This window comes from Gobio gobio (genome assembly GCF_949357685.1).
Source record: "Gobio gobio genome assembly, chromosome: 1".
Lineage (NCBI taxonomy): Eukaryota > Metazoa > Chordata > Actinopteri > Cypriniformes > Gobionidae > Gobio > Gobio gobio.
Genome location: NC_137097.1, coordinates 60,806,097 through 60,827,179, shown reverse-complemented (window position 1 = coordinate 60,827,179; position 21,083 = coordinate 60,806,097). Strand labels below are relative to the sequence as shown.

Sequence of the window (21,083 nt, the reverse complement as noted above, 5' to 3'; positions counted from 1 at the left end):
ACAAATGCATGTGAGCTCATAGTGCCCCCTTCAGTTCACTGCACGCACTGCATCTTCAACGACACTAGATTTAGCAGGCAGCACACAGTGCAACTTTCTTCTTTTTTTTGGGAGGTTGGGGTTAAATTAAGATGCTCCACAAATTCTTGGATCACAGTCAAGAAGCATGCTTCAGCCAATCTTGGACATCTGTTTATCTGCTAATATAAGTTTATGTCTGAACAAGTGAGGGGATGGAAGAAAAACAACAGGAAATATATATATATATATATTTTTTTTTTGAACAATTATTCAAACTAGCCCACACATTTAAAGTGAAGGCAAAAATAAGCATATAGGACCAAAAATGTTAAACACCTAAAGCGAATGAATAGAACTAGTATTAGCTAAATCAAATAAGTGAAAACTATCAGAACATGACCAGAATAATAATAATAATTTAAAAAAAAAAGAAGAAAGTGTGCTATTAAAGAAACATTTTGCCCCAGGAACTCAAACTACCTGACTGAGTCGCCTGACAGTTGTGTTACTAGTCCCACCTCGTTTTAAACCTTCTTAGGTGAAATCTGGACTTCAACAGGCTACAGTAGAAGATCTGGATCACTGCATTCCATTAGCTCTGAAGTTCACTCTCCCATTGAGGCTTTTTTACTTCTCCGTCTAAAAAACTTGGAGAAGGATGACTTGCGTTTGTTTTTAAACTTCTGCAGACCTGCATACAGACAGAAACAAAGCATGTTTTCATCTAAATGTTCTCTGCCGATTCGAGCGGAGTAGATTTGACAAGATCAAAACCGAGAGGGCAAATTTTCTTACCCAGTCTCTGCATCATTTCATTCAACTGTTGATCTTCCTCCTCCTCCCTTGAAAGGTGACATTACATTTACTTGGCAGAATTACATTTACAAATGTGCAACTTTAAAATGTGGTTAATCTTCATTTTACTGCATTTCATAAGCAGAATGATGGCAGGTATGGTTTCTTCAGGACTTACCTTAACCGGTCCTCCTCCAGTCCCTCAACAATGGCGTTCCTGTCATTCACGATCTTCATTAGTCTGTTCAACAGCTCAGTTTCCCTCTTCTTCTCATCCAGAGTCTTGAGATGTTCTAACAGCCAGACACGCACACATTGGGTTTCCATGTTTTATGGGGACTTTCCATTGACAATGTTTTTTTTTGTAATACTGTACAAACTGTATATTCTATCCCCTAACCCTAAACATCACAGAAAGCTTCCTGCATTTAGATTTTCCAAAAATATTTTGTATATTTTTGTCAGGTCTCAGGTCTTGTAAAACATGCAAAATGAGACCAAGCTCACTAAACTAGTATTGCGATGACCTTTTTTATAGAATAGTTGACATGTTGATTTTACTTTGTATCAAATCCTGTTAAAATCATTACTGGTATGATTTGAAGCAACAGACATGCCTCCATGTGTCACAAGAGATCTATGAATAACCTTTATTTATAATTTGTGCTAATTTCTAAATGTAGACTTACCATAGCAACCAAAGAGAGAAGATATACCTCTCAAAGCAATATTAAAAAGCTTATTGTAATTTATGAAAATTTAGTGCAGAGCTTTAATGCTTTAATGTCTTAAAATATGGTAAAATAATAATTGTTATTTATTAATTTGTAAATGTATTCCTTGAGTGCAATGCAAGTCCATTTGCACTGATTGATACAATTGTCATACAAACGTCAATTTTCCATATAGGTTTTATATTAAAGGATTAGTTCACTTTTAAATAAACTTTTGCTGATAATTTGCTCACCCCCATGTCATCCAAGATGTCCATGTCTTTCTTTCTGCAGTCGAAAAGAAATGAAGATTTTTGATGAAAACATTCCAGGATTTTTCTCCATATAATGGACTTCAATGGGCTCCAAACTGTTCAAGTGCAGCTTCAAAGGGCTTTAAACGATACCAAACAATGCCAGACGATGAATAAGGGTCTTATCTAGTGAAACGATCAGTTTCTGCGAGAAACCAAGCAGTATTTATGCTATTATTTTACCTCTTATCAGACGAGCGTGATCATCTCTGAGCTCCGCCATAACTTCCGCTAAGTGAGGTCAAAATACGAGCTTGGTCACAGATATATCGATCGTAGATGCCTCATTCTATTGATCCGTGCAAGCGCTAATGAGGTATCTACGTATACATCTATGACCAGGCCCATATTTTGACCTCACTTAGCGGAAGTTATGGCGGAGCTCAGAGATGATCACGCTCGTCTGATAAGAGGTAAAATAATAGCATAAATACTGCTCAGTTTCTCGCAGAAACTGATCGTTTCGCTAGATAAAGACCCTTATTCATCGTCTGTTATCGTTTAAAGTAGGGCTGCAACGACGCGTCGGCGGCACATTATTTACGTTCTAGAATGGAACAGAAGATCTAGAATAATGGCAGCTTCTGCTCCCGGGCATAGTGAAAATGATCATTTATCATATAAAGCCAGACCGCGACATTCAAAAGTGTGGGAGAACTTTAAACAGAAGCCGAATAAAACTGTGCTTTGTTCGCTCTGTAACGCCGGTTTCACACTGCACGCGGTGGCAGAGCAGAAGCTGTGCGCGTGGAGAGCGGGAGCTTTCACACTGCAGTCAGTGTTGCCAAGTCCACTTTTTTCCGCGGAATTGGGCTACTTCTACACTGTTGCCGCGGGCTGTGTCTCATGTCCGCGGGTTGAAGCAAAAAAACACACATATTTATCCCCCCGAACGCGATGTTTACCAGAGAACCTCCCCGAAACGCGATTGGGCTTGTTTTGGGCTAGTTTTGAGTAATGAATGGGTGGGGTTTGTTGTGTAAACCTGGCAACCCTGCTGCCAGTGTTCTCTCGCGCAGCTGAACTGTGGCGCGTGTATTGCAACAGACGGTCACATTTTCCGGTGTTCTTCTCCGACCCCAGTACGTCTCGTGCTTTTATTTATTATGGGCTGCATATATCTCCTGTTAATGCGACCTGGTTCCGCTCTGTCCCAAACACATATGCATAATAACTTGTTGTATATAGGTAGTTTACATGATTAAAGTAACATTAAAGTTAAGATATGCCTCTAGCTTTAATCATTTAAATGTGTCTTTGAAGTTTGGGCAAAAACTTCTGGCAGCTTTAGTCGTTGTTTATGCACATGTATCTTCAAAATAGACGAATAGTTATACATTAACACTATGCTGAAAGCTCCTGTATGTGAACCTTTTGCAGATAAATACAAGTGCATTTTCGTTTACTATTGACACAAATCAATAAGTAAATCATACTCAACTACTATAGTAAACAACTTTTCCTAATTAGGCCTACTCTGTATACATTTTATGATGAATAGTATCATTATATATTATGTTTAAAAAGCTTCTTTTGTTCATATATTTCATTATAAAATGGCATACTATGTACACTACCCTTCCTGAAATACAATTAATATTGTCATCATTCATTGATTTCATGTTAAAATAATATACAAATTCACTACCCTCTTTGAAATACAATAATCAGTAAAAAAGAATAATAAGATTAATCTGGAAAAATAATCGTTAGATTAGTCGACTAATCGAAAAAATAATCGTTAGATTAGTCGACAGAAAAAATAATCGTTAGTTGCAGCTCTAGTTTAAAGCCCTCTGAAGCTGTACTGAAACTGTCATTTGGACCTTGAACCGTTTGGAGCCCATTGAAGTCCATTATATGGAGAAAAATCCTGGAATGTTTTCATCAAAAACCTTAATTTCTTTTCGACTGCAGAAAGAAAGACATGGACATCTTGGATGACATGGGGATGAGTAAATTATCAGCTAAAGTTTATTTAAAAGAACTTAAGATCTTAATGTACTTGCAGGGGAGGGTTGATTTAACTTAAACTTTAAATTTGGGTGAACTTTCAAAAATTGGTTTGCTCTTTTTTTTTTTTTTTATGAAATATTTGTGTGACCCTGGACCACAAAACCAGTCATAAGGGTCGATTTTTAAATATTCTGAATAAATGAGCTTTCCATTGATTGTGTGGTTTGTTACGACAGGACCACATTTGTCTGAGATACAACTATTTGAAAATCTGGAATCTGAGGGTGCACACAAAAAAAAACAACAAAAAAAAATGCCTTTAAAGTTGCCCAAATTAAGTCCTTAGATATGCATATTACTACTACTAATATATTTTTTATATATTTACGGTAGGAAATTTACAAAATATCTTCATGGAACATGGTCTTTACTTAACATCCTAATGTTTTTTGGCATAAAATAAATGTTTTGACCCATACAATGTATTGTTGGCTATTGCCACACATATGCCCATGCAACTTATGTTTTGTTGTCCAGGGTCACATTTATAGTTTGACATTAATACAACATGATCACTGGAAGGTTCTTAGCACAAACCATTTCATTTTATTGACATTGTTTACTCCCCCTTAATCACCTGTTTATTGCTAATGGCAAAAAATAAATACATAAATAATTGGCGTGTAATATGTACAGTACATTGCACTAGTTAACCTGCTTCATTTTTACCTGGTTTATTGATTAATCTCCTGAGCTCTCCTTCTACTCCCGGCTGCTGCTCCTCTAGATCCTGTGTTCTTGCTCTGAAAAAAGTTGAGATCTGTAAGAACTTGACAGCAAGCAGACACACTAGCTGATCTTCATCATTTTATTTATTAGTCAATATCAAGAATCTTGAAAAAATTAATCCAGCTAGACGAAAAAGTTGGTGAATACATTAAAAGGGATCACTTACATGTACATCAATTCTGACTCCCTGCGTATGTAGCTTTGTTTTTTCCGAATCAGGTTAAACCAGTCCACCATCAAGGGATCCATCAGAAGGTCCCCATGACCCTCTGTAAAACAGTCCAAAGTCACCAAGGACATCAGGGTCCTAACTGCATTGTTCACATCAGACCACACAAGAGACACTCCCCCTCAAGCCACAATTTAAAGTGCTCTGGAGACGGGCATCTCCAAATACTCACTTTCAACTTCTATTTGAGCTATGATCGAATTCTATTTGTCTCCTAATAGAGCACTGTAATACGGTCTAAAAAGCATGTTTTCCATTGACATTGCCTTGAGGTGGTACAAAAAAAAAAAAAAACATACAAGTACAATCATTCGAGCACACACACAAACTTAATTTCATCAAGTGGTGGTTTTGGTCTCTGTGCGAGCGAGAGGCATTCGGGTTCTATGAAATCCCACCGGCTGCTAACAGCAGGACAGGTGACTGGAGATGATATTACTGTGCCATAGTGACCTTGAAAAGAGCCAATCAAGTGCCCTTGCCCCATACAGCTAGCAGCCTCTCATTGCAGCCCACCGCCTCTTCTCCATTTTCATCCCAGCATCCCACAGGAGGAGAGGGAGCTTCCCACGCGCCTCGCCTCATTTGGCCCTGGCTGCTGGAACCGAGAGCCCTTTATTGGCCACAGCCTTCCCCTAAAGGCTACATCGGAATTCCGACTCCCAGGTGGACAGGCTCAGCTAACAGGTTTGAAATGAGTGCGCGTCTCACAGAACTCGATGAACCCCACACACACAAGGTGCTGTTACAATGCAGTCTAAAACACAGTTTTGAACAGCACCAAAAGGAACATCTGACACCCCAAAACTGCTTATTTTGTCCTAAACAACCTTGAAAGAACTCGGGACCTTCAAATTTTACTTCAACTTAGAGAAATGAGAGACACTACCATTACATGAACTACTAATCTAATCCCATACCTTCTTCATAAATGCGAAGTCTCCTCTCCAACTCCACCCCTTCATTCTCCAAATCATTCAGATTGTTCTCAATGTTCTGTAGCTCTTTTGAGATCTGATCTGGTGTGATGTGGCAAGACTTTATCTGAAAAGACACCTAATATAAATTAAAACATGGTGATATGATATTTGATAACTTGGCAAAAGGGCAGTATAAAAATTAGCAAAAACTTACAGTAGGCGATCTCGTTTCATGCAGCACGCAATTATTTGAGGAAATATTTTCATTGTTGTAACCTAAAATGATTTTAAAAGACAAAACAGTTTTTAGGGTATGAAAAGCTGAAGGCTAAACATTACAGAGCCCCTAAAGAAAAAAAAAAAAACATGGACATGAAATAAATATGGCATAAATTGCCATTTCTTTTTAACTATTCGTTTAAAAGAACTTGTGGTAAATTCAACAACAAACAGAGCTTAGAACAAACATGTTTCTGTTTTCTAAATAAAATGATAATTCACTTACTACAACATAGGGGTGTAACGATACCCTCATGTCACAGTTCGATATATCACGATACTGAATTTACGATGCAATATTAATTAATTTGTTACATTTATATAGCGCTTTTCTAGGCACTCAAATCGCTTTTACATATAGAAGGGGGGAATCTCCTCAACCACCACCAATGTGCAGCATCCACCTGGATGATGCGACGGCAGCCATATTGTGCCAGAACGCCCACCATACACTAGCTTATTGGTGAAGGGGAGACAGAGTGATGAAGCCGACCGACCAATCATATTTATATATATATATGGGGATGATTAGGAGGCCATGATAGACAAGGGCCAATGGGCAAATTTGGCCAGGATGCCAGGGTTACACCCCTACTCTTTATCGAAGGACATTGAGGGATTTTTAACGACCGCAGAAAGTCAGGACCTCGGTTTAACGTCTCATCTGAAGGACGGTGCGTGTTACAGTATAATTTCCCCATCACTATACTGGGGAGTTAGGACCCACACAGACCACAGGGTGAGCACCCGCTGCTTGCTTCACTAACACCTCTACCAGCAGCAACCTAGTTTTCCCAGTTGGTCTCCCATCCAGGTCCTCACCAGGCTCAGTCCTGAGTAGCTTCAGTGGGAAACCAGTCTTGGGCTACAGGGTGATATGGCTGCTGGTATCGCGATACTCCAAGACATATGGTAAAAAATAAATAATGTACTGTTGATTAACAGTAGATGTAGATGAATAGGCTTGGTCTTGGTGCTGGTACCCCAATGCACAGGACAATGGTGACATCAGAATAAAAATACTCATGATTCTAAAAAACACAGAACTATTTTAGACGAATATGCTTGACCTGTCACTGACTGGATATAAAAAAAAAGAAATAAAAAAAAAGGTAGGCCACTTTTTACTGTTAACAAGACATTATCAGGACCCACAATTGCATTATTATACATTATCGTCAACATTAGATATAGTAATTTAATAGTACTGGCACAAAAACAAATTTCTCTCACCGTACATTTTATTTTGGGTGAACCACACAGACATATTGTTGCATTTTTGTATTGCGATATATTGCGACGTGATATATTGTTACACCCCTTACTACAATAAGATAAATAATTGTTACATTCAGTTTAAAAAATGCTTACTGGATGTCGCCGTCCTGCGGCGAGGTTGTTTTGGAGATAAAGGTTTGTGACAAGACTGAGATGGCAAGATACATGAGGACAAGGAAATGTCACATTCCGAACCTGTGGATAGAAGAAAAGCTGTCATCAAAAATGCAAACGCAAATCTTACCATGCTGCAGCTGATGTGGCCTGGACTTACCCTGCCCACGGAAGGTCTCTCCCAAACAAGAGACAACAGGACTGAATGGCTGGATAGGGGCAGAAGAGCAAGGTGGTGTTGAATGCGATGTTCCATGTTGAACTGAGGGAAATAAAGCAGTAAATGTCATACAAAGCACATCATTTGGTATTCGATGGGCAAGTTTGCCGTTTAAGGAGATGTGACTGGCTTACCCCAGGTACCATGCTGCTGTTCCCTTTGAGTTTTCTGGGCAACATTGTTGGAGCAATGAGAGTTGTTTGATATAGAGGAGGTTGGAGCTCTTGGAGTATCTTGGAATATCTTCAAATAATGGTCACTTTCGTTTTTTCCACAAGTCAACGGGACATCCTTGGCATTATCATGAGATCTACAAAAAGCAAAATAACTTTACCACAACATGGCTAAGACTCAAAATCATAATTTCAGACCAGCATAAGCAGACGCTCACCTTAGATACAGTAGTTGCAAACAAAACTAAAAGAACGATCATCAGAGGAACTCAAAGTAAAAGCATAGCATTTCAGAGGGGGCTGGTTTAGGCGCAGCACTCCTTGGGACTGCTGAGGATTGGGGATAGAGTGAGCGGATTCACTCGGAGGCAGTCAAACACTATGGGGGAGGCAGGAAGCATCCGCCGGCTAGAGGATGGATACATGAAAAGGCCCCACTGTCAGTACTCCAGCTCTGAAGTGTCATTGCAGCTCACACCCGAGTGACTTTGCCTGCTTCCCCCTCGTGTGGATTAAAATGCATTCGGGATAACTAGGCTGATCGAACTTACTTTAGTCTTGGTCCATTTGGAGCTGCCTTTGGCTTTGATCTCCAGTCAGTTGGGGCATCGCAGCTCTGAACGTCTTTGGCTGAAGCTGAGACAAGAGGGGAAAATTATGCCAAACAAAAAGCACAAGTCGCACAATATCAAATTATGCCATTTGAATCCATGCCGTCAAACAGAAAGGATTAAAATACTACAGGGCAGAAATCAGTCTTAAGGTTCAATCTTTCTGATTACATGGGGGAAAACAAAAACAATGGATGCTAGCCCATGGCTTAATTTAACCACTTTCCTGCCCATGTTCTCATCTCCTACTAATACGTATGTTTATGGTAATATTTCCCATGTGACCTTTAGAAACCATAAAAAAAAGACCACAATCCATATAAGCAAAGGTCATCAGTGAGCGAACACCACCTTTGGCAGTAGAAAGCAGCAGGGATGGAGGTCTGCTTCGCTCCTTGCTGATGGCACTGAGGTAGAGGGGTTCTTTGGTGTTCATGCGGCTAATGCTGATAGCAGGGCTGGATGGAGTGGCCTGATACAAGTTCCTTCCTGTTGCATCTCGTCCGTGTAACTGCTGCTTCCAGCTAGAGACCTCAGCAGAAGAGCATCTGATTTTTAGCCTGTGAAAGACGGTACCAATGTCAATGCTATACTGGTGTACAAAATTTCGCATTCAGTACTTTTTTTTTCTTTTTTATTCAGCAAGGACACATTAAAGTAAAGTAAAAGTCTTCCCTGTCACTTTTGATCATTACAAAAAAAGCTTTCTATTAAACTTGCCAGTTTTCACAAAAATGTGACACTGAAGACTGTAATGATGCTGAAAATTCAGCTTTGCCGAGTTAGTTACTTAAAACGTTAATATTGTGAAATCACATTTTTAACTATTTTTGACCTAACAGACCCCAAACTTTTTGAATGGCAGTGAACTGTAGAGTGGCAATTGTTTGCCAAAAAAACATTTCTCCCCAAGCATCCATTAGCCAGGTTAAAGTTTTAGCCTTGCAATATTTTTAAACATGTAATTTTTAAAGGGGTCTTGAACCTCCCCGCAAAAGGCATTAACTGGAGAGTTGTACTTTCTAAATCAATCGTATTAAATCAGTGTTATTAACCTTGTAAATATGCAACTAAGAACACTGTATTTTGGTTTCAAAATGTCTAAAACTTATGAACCCGAGATTTATGAACAGTGACAAACAAACCAGACTTAAAAAATATGTAGGGATTAATTTCTGGTGTGAAAAGCCAAATACTTTCCACCTGAGAAATTGTTAATTGCTGATCAATAATACTGTAAACCATGACAGTAATCATTGGTTAGTCACTCACTGCAAGTGTGCTCCTGGGTCAGAATTAAGCGCATTGTTGTTATTTCTGTTTCCTTCAAGAAGTTGTTTTCCATTTGTCAGTGCACTAGTTCGGTCTTTCTCCTCCATCTTCAGACTGGTGTTCTGATTGGTGATGGACTCTGAGGGGCCTGACTGCGGTCTCGCGGTGGGCCGATGCTCTGCCGCTGGTCCACAAGACTGAAAGAACTTCTGCCTGGCTGCCTGAGTCCTCTGAGCGGAGGCCGTCCATGACTGTGAAGTGGGACTGAGCTCCACCGGTCTGGACACAACCTTGATGGGTGTAGATAATACAGAGGTGTAGTGCTGAGAAGATGGCTGATCTCCACGGTCAGATTTGGGAACCAAATCAGCAAGTGTAAAGCCACTGCTCTTAAAAGGCTTAACAATAGGCTTGAAGCCATTTTGGGCATGTTGGTGAATAGTGCAGACCAGTGAGCCAGCATCCGCTCCCAGTTTATATGCCCCAGATTTCAGTGTGCCATAGCATACACTACACCTGTGTAAGAAAGAGGATTTTTTTTAAAGTTAGAGTACTTCTCATGGAATTGTGTTAAATTGCAAGTGTCCATTGAAATAAAATAACTAAACAGTGCAGGATGAGTTACATGCCAAATTGCCACACTTATCAAAAGTTATGAGCAATAATAGCCACGCTTCCCAAGCACCACCAATGAAAACTCACTTAAAGCAGCTCCGGTGGTAGAGTTTCCCATCTACCAGGTGCCTCTGGACCAAATGCACATGATTTCCACATACCACACACTCACTCTTCAATGTGCCGGTTTTATTTGAGCTCTCCACCAAAACGGTTTTCTACAAAAGATCAGATGAATGAAAATAATTTTTTTTTTTAAATTGGAAACCAAAAAAAACTTCTCACTCGGAGCTAAAAATCAATTTTCCAAATCATGACTGAATCTTTCTAAACTCGTTTTTACAACTACCAGTCCTTTTGATGTTGAATAAGCAAGGGAAAGCCAAAAATGGACACCTTCTCAGCAGCTCTGTGTGGTTGTGGAGATCTCGCTCTGAGTGGTGCGACGGGCGCCGGCACACATTTTGCCCCTGGAGATTTCTGCCAGTCTGTGCCAGTCTGCCGAGCTGGAGTAGCTAGAACGTGCTTCTCTGGAGCACTTTTCTGGATGTTAAGAGATGGAGGACCGTTGTCTCTGATACTTATTGGCATTTCAGTTTGAGGAGGACGGTTCTCTGTATTTGTTTTGAGATTGTGGTTTTTGGCAACCACAGGCAGATTCTTCTTCTCTGATGGCACCTCCTTGGAGTCCTCAGCATGCCGCTTGATACCTCCTACTCCCCCGACTGAAAATAAGAGACCATTGAGAAGAAAGTCTTGAAATGATTACATTAGAAAATGTTTAATTGCACACTGCCATTATTTCTGCAGTATGCATGTATACTGTGCACAGTATTCAAACTTTTGGTATCCATAGAATACAGACAAAATATGCTGTATACGGCAGACTACACTAAGGCGGTCTACATTAATGAGGATGAACACACCATCCAATAGCGTGTAAGTGCTTTCCAAATGTTTCCTCACCCATACTAAAATGTTGGGAAAAAATAAATAAATCTTACTGCGTATGCATAATAGTAATATAAGCTCATGGAGATGATACAGAGACATGAGACAGTCCTCAAGCTATTCTTCTCGATTATTACACTATTTTATAGGCAAACCGTGTCAACACAACTCAAAATAAGCATTCATGCATACAACTACCCTCATGTTTTGACACAGAACAGCAACTCAAATGTATCATCTCTGTACAATCTTCATATTTACATTCTTGCAAAGTAACATTTATCTTTGCAACACTGTGAAAGTGAAAATATGTGTAAATATATCTATACGTACAAGATGCGTCAGATGACGAAGCATGCCTCATCGTTTTCGAATACCTAATTTTTCACAGTCCTCTAATGCAAAAACAGCATTTTTTAAATGTATCCACCAAGTATGGCATGTTTACATGACAGCGATGTACAAAAAATGGTAAAACCTTTTGTGTTTTCCTGTGTACAGACAACATTGATAAAGCAATCCCTGTTCACACGAATCCGCAAAAACGACTAAAACATTGTGCCTATAGACTGAACAATAATACACATGCTCATGAGGTCACCGTTTCCACAAACTCACATATCGCAGTCGATAACAGTATTTTTTCAAAAACGCACTGAATCCCATTTTCAAAAGTTTGTCATATAATGAATGGCCAAAACAAGTTTTCAGTTTAGTTGAAAATGTACAATACAAACGTAACCTCAGTTTTCAAAAAGCGGTCTCACTGTGGAAAGGACAAAACATTGAGAAATGGATACATTTTCATACACACCTGTTCAAAAGTTTTTAATCAGTAAGATTTTTTATGTTTTTAGAAGTCTCTTTTGCTCACAAAGGCTGCATTTATTTTATTAAAAATACAACAACAAAAAAAGTGATATATTATTAAAATGTAAAATAACGTATATTTGAATATTTTTCAAATGCAATGTATTTCTGTGATGCAAAGCTGAATTTTCAGCATCACTACATCACATGAGCCTTCAGAAATCATTCTAATATTATCATTTGTTGTGTAAAACTTTTTTGTTAGCATTCTTTGATGAATAGAAAGTTCAAAAGAACAGCATTTATATGAAATAGAAAGCTTTTGCAACATTGTACTACCATTCAAAAGTTTTGGGTCATTTTATTATTATTATTATTTTTTTTGGGGAACAAACTTTTATTAGAATACATTTATTCAGCAAGGATGCATTAAATTGATCAAAAGTGACATTTATAATGTTGCAAAAGATTCTATTCAAAATAAATGCTGTTCTTTTGTACTTTCTATTCATCAAAGAATCCTGAAAAAATATTTTACACAACAATTTTCAACATTGATGATCATAAATGTTTCTTGAGCAGCAAATCATCATATGTGACCCTGGACCACAAAACATAAGCTGCCCGGGTATATTTGTGGCAATAGCCAACAATACATTGTACGGGTCAAAATTATCGATTTTTCTTTTATGCCAAAATTCATTAGGATATTGAGTAAAGATTATGTTCCATGAAGATATTTTGTACATTTCCTACTGTAAATATAACAAATTTATTAGTAGTAGTAACATGCTAAGGACTTCATTTGGACAATGTTAAAAGGCAATTTTCTTAATATTTAGATTTTTTTTTGCACCCTCAGATTCCAGATTTTCAAATAGTTTTATCTCGGCCAAATACTGTCATATCCTAACAAACCATATATAAAAGCTTTTTTATCCAGCTTTCAGATGATGTATAAATCTGAATTAAAAAAATATTGACCCTTAGGACTGGATTTGTGGTCCAGGGTCATCTTTCAGAATGATTTCTGAAGGATCATGTGACACTGAAGACTGGGGTAGTGATGCTGAAAATTAAGCTTTGTGTCACAGAAATAAATTACATTTTTAAAATATATTCAAATAGAAAAAGTGTTATTTTACATGAATAATATTTCACAATATTAGTTTAAAAAAAAAATTAAAAAAAATGCAGCCTTGGTGAGCATAAGAGACTTCTAAAAACATTAAAAATCTTACCGATGGACATTTTTTGAACGTCAGTGAATATATTTTCGGATTAACAGACCTAGCCTAAGAGGAATACTGTATCCCACAATGCAATATGCTCAACTATGGGCACTTAGTGTCTTGGCTTAACTCATAACTCATAACCATTTACACAGTTAATAAAAAAATTAAATTGAAATTAATTTAATAAAAATAAAAAGAGAGATTATTGGAGACCACTAATAGAGCTACATGAAATGTAATAAGATCAAGTCACTATGCATACAACTGTTTGAAATGTTTACAGCATAATGCATGAATCACAAACTGCAATTTACACTATAGTATTTGACTTCAAGCTGCTGTCTGTAACTTTTTTTTGTGTTCAAGATTTACAAAAGTTATATAATGAGTCCATTTTCCAAACTGTGTTTTTGTCTTACGCTGAATCATTATGGTACACTTATAATAAGTGTTTAAAATGGGACTTTTTCAAACCAGACTGGTAGGAACCCCTGCGTGACTCGCCATAGACATAAATAGAGAGAAGTAGCTCCAGCTGCAGTGTTCTTCCGCAAGACGCATGCAGTTCTGTTTATTAACCGCTAGAGCACAAAGTTACGGACTGCAGCTTTAAATAGTAAGCGGTTTAGTAGTATTCTATTCTGATACATTCTCAAATACAGACAAGACAGAAAGTCCCATTGCATCACAAAAAAAAAAACGTGACATTATGCTTCATAAACATTTGGATGGTGATAAACTCAGCCTTACTTGGTGAGCGGCCATGGAAGTAATTATAGTACTGTGAGACATATGTGAGAATGCTGAGTCTGTCTGGGACAGGCAGAGCCACCATGTCCTCTGCATCCAGAAGAGCTGGGATTCCCAGATGGTCTTCAGCCACACGGAACGCCTGGAGCACATCACATGACAGAAATCAGCCATTAAGTTCACAAGTACAACACCACATAATAGGAGAATCAATCCATTCAGAAGAAAACAACAATTAGACGACCACAACGACAAAAGATGAGCACACACACACACACACAAGACTTCCTGTGTTTATAACAACCACTGAACATCCTCATTCAACATGACCTCATATGATTGTTTTAGGCCGCCAATATCACACTGTGGTTTTCTAGGGGAAAGGAACATGGCCAATTAACTGTAAACAGACAAGGCACAAAAAAGGAGTTGTCAAAAATAGAATAAGCCAGCACAATCTGGCACCACACCAAGATAGGGAGTGCATAAAGAATAGCACATTTCCTGTGCGTCCCGCAGCCTGGGAACAGGGACAGAAGAGGGGGATACTATGGCATTGTTTAAGTCTGACCTGGACGCACTCATTTTACAGGACAGCTTAGGAGGGGCGGCACATCCTCCATGATGCAGCTACAGCTGCGACTTCCTGTTTCTCTTTTTTACTAAAGCACTGAGAGGCTGATGATATGAAATGAACCCAGACAGTTTTTACCTGAAATGTTTAAGCAAAGCACACCGACGGATGTATTAGCAAAACAGCCATTCTTTGTTGTTTAAATGCACAGATGAACTAACATTTGTAAAGACAGTGGTAAGTTAATCTTGACGGAGAGGATCAGGTGCCCTGTAGATGACTGTCACCCTTCTTTATAATGCATTAACTGGACAGACTCCACACGGCTCGGGTTCAAACTACAGTGGAGTGCTTCCTATAGATGTGGTAAGGGTTTGTAACAGATCTCGGAGTGTGTGGCCTATAATCTACAGTCTCTAAGGAAGCCACCAAAGAAAGAGCTCATCATTATGACAAAGTCCCAGATGTGGCATGTCTCGCCACCTCATTCTTATAAGCACTTCCTGACAGGGAAAAATAATTAGGTCATCAGTCCTGGTCAGACAGTGTCCCTACACTTAAACACAAATGAAATTTTCCATATAAAACATACACTAACAGACTTGGGCGTTATACATACGAGTCAGTTATTGGGTAAATCTAAAATAAAATAAATTTAAAATATACCATACACTCCCATTGTAATCTGATATTATTGCAAAACATTTTTTTTTTAAATTGCCTGAGATAGATAAGGGTTAGTTCACCCAAAAATTTTAATTCTGTCATTAATTACTCGCCTTCATGTCTTTCCAAACCCGTAAGACCTTCGTTCATCTTCGGAACATAAATTAAGGTATTTTTGAAGAAATCCGAGAGCCGGCGTTCTGGAAGTGCTACATTTTTTACGTTACGTCAACAACTTAAGAGTCTGACACAGTGTAGAAGAAATTATTGAATAAAATTGTTATTTATTTGTTTTTTGCACACAAAAATTATTTGTGTCGCTTCATAAAATTAAGATTGAAGTCACATGGACTATTTTAACGCTGTGTTTACCACCTCTCTGGGTATTAAAGATTAGAGAGATTAAAGATTGTTAATTAAATTGCTGTCTACAGAGAGCTCTCGGATTTCATCAAAAATATCTTCATTTGTGTTCTGAAGATGAATGAAGGTTGTCTGGCTATCACCAGACCAAGCTCAATCTTTTAAGATTGAACATTAGTCTGGGGAGTCTGCACTGTATTTTCTACTGCACAAGAGGCGTGATCAACAGGCATAGTTCAAATGACTCTGCACGCAATTGGATAGTCCTTCAACCAATCAGACCATAGTTTAAATGACTCCGTACGCTAGGGCTGTGCGATATTGAAGAAAAATGCAACATGCAATACCTTGTTAAATAATGCGATATTTGATATGCGATATAAAGTGTGCAAAAATCTATTTAAATTATATTAAAAAAAATATTCAAGAAATGAGAATGATACCATTTATGCGTTTCACATTCTTTCTGGGAAAAGAACGCATCGTTACAACTTCTGAAAGTGACCAGCAGGGTTTAAGGAAAAATTTAATAACAAATCTGATGATATAATTTTAACATCAATGTAAAAAAAAAAAAAAAAACCTAATGCCAAAAACTCTTTAACTTGACTTGGTAGTATATAGTTATATCAACCTAAAACTTAACATCAAGAACATCCAGATAAACAAAGACACCTGAGCTAGGGGTGTACAATTATTTTTGTTATTTTATTTATCTTTGTTATTAAAAATAAGGACTAAAAACAGAAGTCTACACATGAATTTCATATACACTGATACATAATAAAGCTACAAAGGTTATTCAGCCAATCACTCCTTTTCTTTTGTTGTTTGACAGACAGCGGCAGGTTTACTGTATTATTAGCAGGTTTACTGTATTAGCAGGTTTACTGTATTAGCAGGTTTACTGTATTAGCAGGCTGTCACTTTAAGCACCTAATGCACGGATCATATTGGCACGCATTCAGTTTCTTTCCCCAACTGATATCGTTCCCTTAAAGGGTTAGTTCACCCAAAAATGAAAATTCTGTCATTAATTACTCACCCTCATGTCGTTGGACACCCGTAAGACCTCCGTTCATATTCGGAACACAAATGAAGATATTTTAGTTGAAAGCTGATGGCTGAGAAAGGCTTCAGACAGGCCTCCATTGGCATTCAGTACATTGACATTTCCAAGATCCATAAAAGGCACTTAAAACATTGTTACAAAGTCCATCTCACCACAGTGGCTCTACAATAATTTTACGATGCGACGACATTAGTTTTTGTGCGCAAAAAAAAAAAAAACACCTTTATCCAACTTGTTCTCGACTTCCGTGTATGCCTCCACGACGCATGCGCGAGAATATGACGCAGATCCGGCGTTCGGACATATGACCCAGAAGCGATTTGTTTACGAGCAGAGGAAGACGCGCGTATCTAAGCTGTTGAACTGTTCTACATTGATCGTGCTTTAGGTCTCGGCGTAGTGCTCAAAATGGGGCTTAAGTGTGTATTTCATGGATTCCCGAACGCCGGCGCTACGTCATATTCTCGCGCATGCGTCGTGGAGGCACACACGGAAGTAGAGAACAAGTTGGATAAAGATGTTATTTTGATTTTTTTTGCGCACAAAAACTATTGTCGTCGCATCGTAAAATTATTGTAGAGCCACTGTGGTGAGATGGACTTTGTAACAACGTTTTAAGTGCCTTTCATGGATCAAGTGTCAATATACTGAATGCCAATGGAGGCCTGTCTGAAGCCTTTCTCAGCCATCAGCTTTCAACTAAAATATCTTCATTTGTGTTCCGAATATGAACGGAGGTCTGACGGGTGTCCAACGACATGAGGGTGAGTAATTAATGACAGAATTTTCATTTTTGGGTGAACTAACCCTTTAAAGCATAACCGACTGTGTTTACATGAATACTCATCAAGACAGCCATTTTGACATAACTGTGTGTGTATTTGACAGTTCGAGTGTGTAACAAGGCACGAAACAGAACTGAAGGGATCACACGTTTTCAGAGAGGAGGCTTGTGCGTACTTTTGTGTTTGTGTGTGTGTGTGTGTGTGTGTCAGACAGCGCGAGACGGCAAGGAGTTGTTTTTCCGCAAGTTATTAATCTTTTTAATGTCAAGCAAGTCACATAAGTAACAGTCGTGTGCCCAGTCTATTCTCGGCTAAATGCATCGGCCTAAAACGTACACTTTTCACAATGTTGAAGTAGCCTATTAAAATCATTCAGATATTGCGTGCTGTTGCGATATGCATATTGCGATATGAACATTTTCGATATTTCGATCATTTCAATATATTTCGCAGCCCTACTGTACACAATTGGATAGTCCTTCAACTAATCAGACCAATGATCCGTCGCTTCTCTATAGCCATCGTGTTAAACCCGTCAATAGCGCGCCAGGTGAATAAGCCAGTTTGTGATTGGTCCCCGCAGATTTGTAACGGAAGTAGGATAGAAAAATGTACAGGTTTCAAATCAAATCGCCAGCAGATCGGGCTGGGTTTACCCAGTCTGGAATGAAGGTCTTACGGGTTTGGAACGACATGAGAGTTATAATTAATGACAATTTTCATTTGTGGGTGAACTAACCCTTTAAAGCATGGAATCTTTCAAATTAATAAATACATCTTTGAATCATAATTCGATGGCGGGGTAAAAAAAAAAACATTTTAAGTCCTGATAAGTCAAATTTGATGGTTTAGGTAGGACAACATTCTTCCCTCTGTGCCGAGTTCTCAAAGGAAAAATCTGAAACTTTAGACAGTTTCGCAGAAAGATACTTATTGCAGAAACTGAAGGAGATCTTTATTGTGCCAAAAGCTATTGCTGCAAGACTTGACCCATAAATAGACTCTTTTACTAAGCATTCATTTAAGAACGCTGCAAAATCAGAATCACATGCATTTCACAAGCTATGGGAAAAGGGTCTCAAGCTCACTTTTTCAAGTCAATAATAAGAGAAAAACAGTGCATGAATGTTGCAAACTACACAAGGCTGGGTTACAAACAAGCATCCAGCCATCATGTTTCATCATGAAAAATTTAATCTTTCAAAGAAAGTTCAATAGTGTGTGCATTAACACAGGACAGTAGCAGACACACATCTGTACAGGATACTACTAAAACTGTCTGTAAAAAAAAAATGCAAACAATGAGTCACTCTGTATCAGGCAAGTCTGTCATGGTTTCCTATAATCAAGGCCAAACTGAATAACTTACCAAGTGGTTGTTGTAAAACACATTGTCTTTGGAGAGAGACTCAAAGTTTCTGAAAGAAAACAAGAACATGAATCACCAGAGAGACAAGTGTTACAATACAAAGATGATAAATTACGTTAAACCCCAGAGAAATAAAGGAGGTTTAATGTGTAACACTATGAAAACATAATATTTTGACAGTTTTTAAGGTTACAAAACCTACAATATTAAACATGTATTTAATATCAGGCATAGGTCAATCGAGGCTTTAAATAACAGAATGGATACAGCAAAAGCCACAAAAAAAATACAATGTAACAATTTGAGGGTACAAAAGCGTAAATCTCAGGTCCCTTGACTAGTCAGTTTTCACCAATTTTTTTATATTACATTTTTCATTAGCTCATTGGAAATGGTCCTCCAACTGTGATAAATACACATACCACATTAAAATATTCCATGTAGTCTCGCAATATGAAGTCAAAAAACCGCAAGCATAATTATACTATGCTTTAACAGTTTTAAAAATACTTTTAGATTGCACAAATGTCAAATACCCATGAACCTGCTGTCATAATTACACTGTAGTAAGAGAGTGGCCTCTGAAAGTTGAACAGTTCAGTCACACACTTAAAAAATGGATAATCACTTCATTTTACCATGTAAACAAACGTGTACTAACTTTTCTTTTCTTCTGCCACTCAAGTGGATGTATGAAGTCAGTTCTCCTCAAGCTCACAACAGGAGCAGATCACCAGATGTTCCAGAAAGTGTCCAAATACTTTGTCTTAATTGTGACAAGATATAGATTCAATGCAGGGTGATTGGGACACTTTTTGCCATTGATATGACTTGGAAAAGTGTCCCAATCAACCCGAATTCACCCCTACTGTAAATGTCCAAATACTTTCTGCATATGCAGTAGCTATAGATCACATTCCACGACTCTTGGTATTGGTATACCCTACTGTTATAGTTAGTTGACAGCTAACAGTTTATAAATAAACGACTCTTACATGAGGTCGGGTCTGAACTTGTGGATGAGAGCGCAGAAGGCCAGTCCATCTCTGAAAGATGCGCTCATGTTGCTGACGGTCACATCTCTGTATCCATCGCACTGAAGCTTACACCACTGCTGAAGCGCCTTGATAGCCGCCATCCTCTCCAAATGCCCTTACTTACTGTGCCCAAAACGCACGAGAGAAAGTGTCTTTTTATATGACAGAAAATAAAAAAGACGTCGTTTGTTCGACGAATTAACGAAGGAAGGCAGAAAATAACTGTGGAGACAGAGCGGGAAGTCACAGTGAAAGAGAATTAAAAGAGTTATGTGAGCTGAAACCGGCGTCTCCTCGGAGCTGTTCACTACAGCAGAGCAGCGCGCGGCACCTGTAGAACAGAGGAAATGAAGGGGGAGGAGCCTCATCAATAATTAAACGATAATTGCTTTATTTCTTGTTTTTATCGATTATTTTTCGGTCGATATATCTGTTTAATATGACAAGCATGTTTTTATAAAGACTTGTGGCATGATTGAGGCCTATACAATCGAAATGTATGGGCCATTCAGTTGTTACAAGTGGAAGATCTATAAACAAGACAAAATATTAAACTCAAATTTGTAAGGATAGAAATTGTTCTTTTGTCATAAGATTAGGGTACATTTAAAATCGTTTCACTAACTAGTTCTAACATGACTAACTGACCATTTCTAATTTATATGTTAATTCAAACTAACGTATAAATATATAGGCCTACTATATTTTTACTAACAAAGTGTAAGCTTGGTGTTCTTATGCTAAAGAAAAAGGTTACATTTTTATGCCATAATGTATTATGTAGGTTTTACTTAAATGCAGATTTTAAAGTTCTTTTACAAATGATTTAAAACAAAATAAGTTTAGCTCAATGCTCAAAGCAGCTGAAAAAAAGGAATGCCTTAATATCTTTAAATGAATTGCAGTATTGTTCACCTGCTTTGAATGTAATCCATGTTCTAATTAGCTTTTCCTAATAATTCTGTGTATATAATGAAGTTATAATTAACAAAGTTTCAGTGCTTGAGCTTGACCAGACATATTTCTGAAAGCCAGGTGTATGCTTTATAAAAATACTTCCTTAAATTGCAACAAAAGCACATTACTTTTTCTCTTTTTTTTTCAAGTGATCTTCATAACTTCATACTTCATAACAAGAATGACCCATATTTTTATGAAAAAGTCAGTGTAAA

At 38.0% G+C, this 21,083-nt stretch overlaps 1 protein-coding gene across 1 annotated transcript; it reads right to left on the bottom strand.

The window, feature by feature from the left end:
- Nucleotides 1-281: 281 nt before the first annotated feature.
- On the bottom strand, nucleotides 282-20,246 carry micall2a (mical-like 2a). The gene is made up of 18 exons (XM_079823637.1): nucleotides 19,870-20,246; nucleotides 18,875-18,923; nucleotides 14,046-14,187; nucleotides 10,696-11,024; nucleotides 10,387-10,517; nucleotides 9,685-10,200; nucleotides 8,764-8,972; nucleotides 8,353-8,437; nucleotides 7,763-7,938; nucleotides 7,569-7,670; nucleotides 7,388-7,489; nucleotides 5,952-6,013; nucleotides 5,738-5,861; nucleotides 4,755-4,857; nucleotides 4,529-4,602; nucleotides 995-1,109; nucleotides 817-863; nucleotides 282-712 (listed from the first exon to the last, which is right to left on the bottom strand). Exons 1-18 carry the CDS (start codon nucleotides 20,010-20,012, stop codon nucleotides 627-629), a joined length of 2,595 nt encoding a protein of 864 aa, XP_079679763.1. The 5' UTR covers nucleotides 20,013-20,246; the 3' UTR covers nucleotides 282-626.
- Between the last annotated feature and the right edge of the window lie 837 nt (nucleotides 20,247-21,083).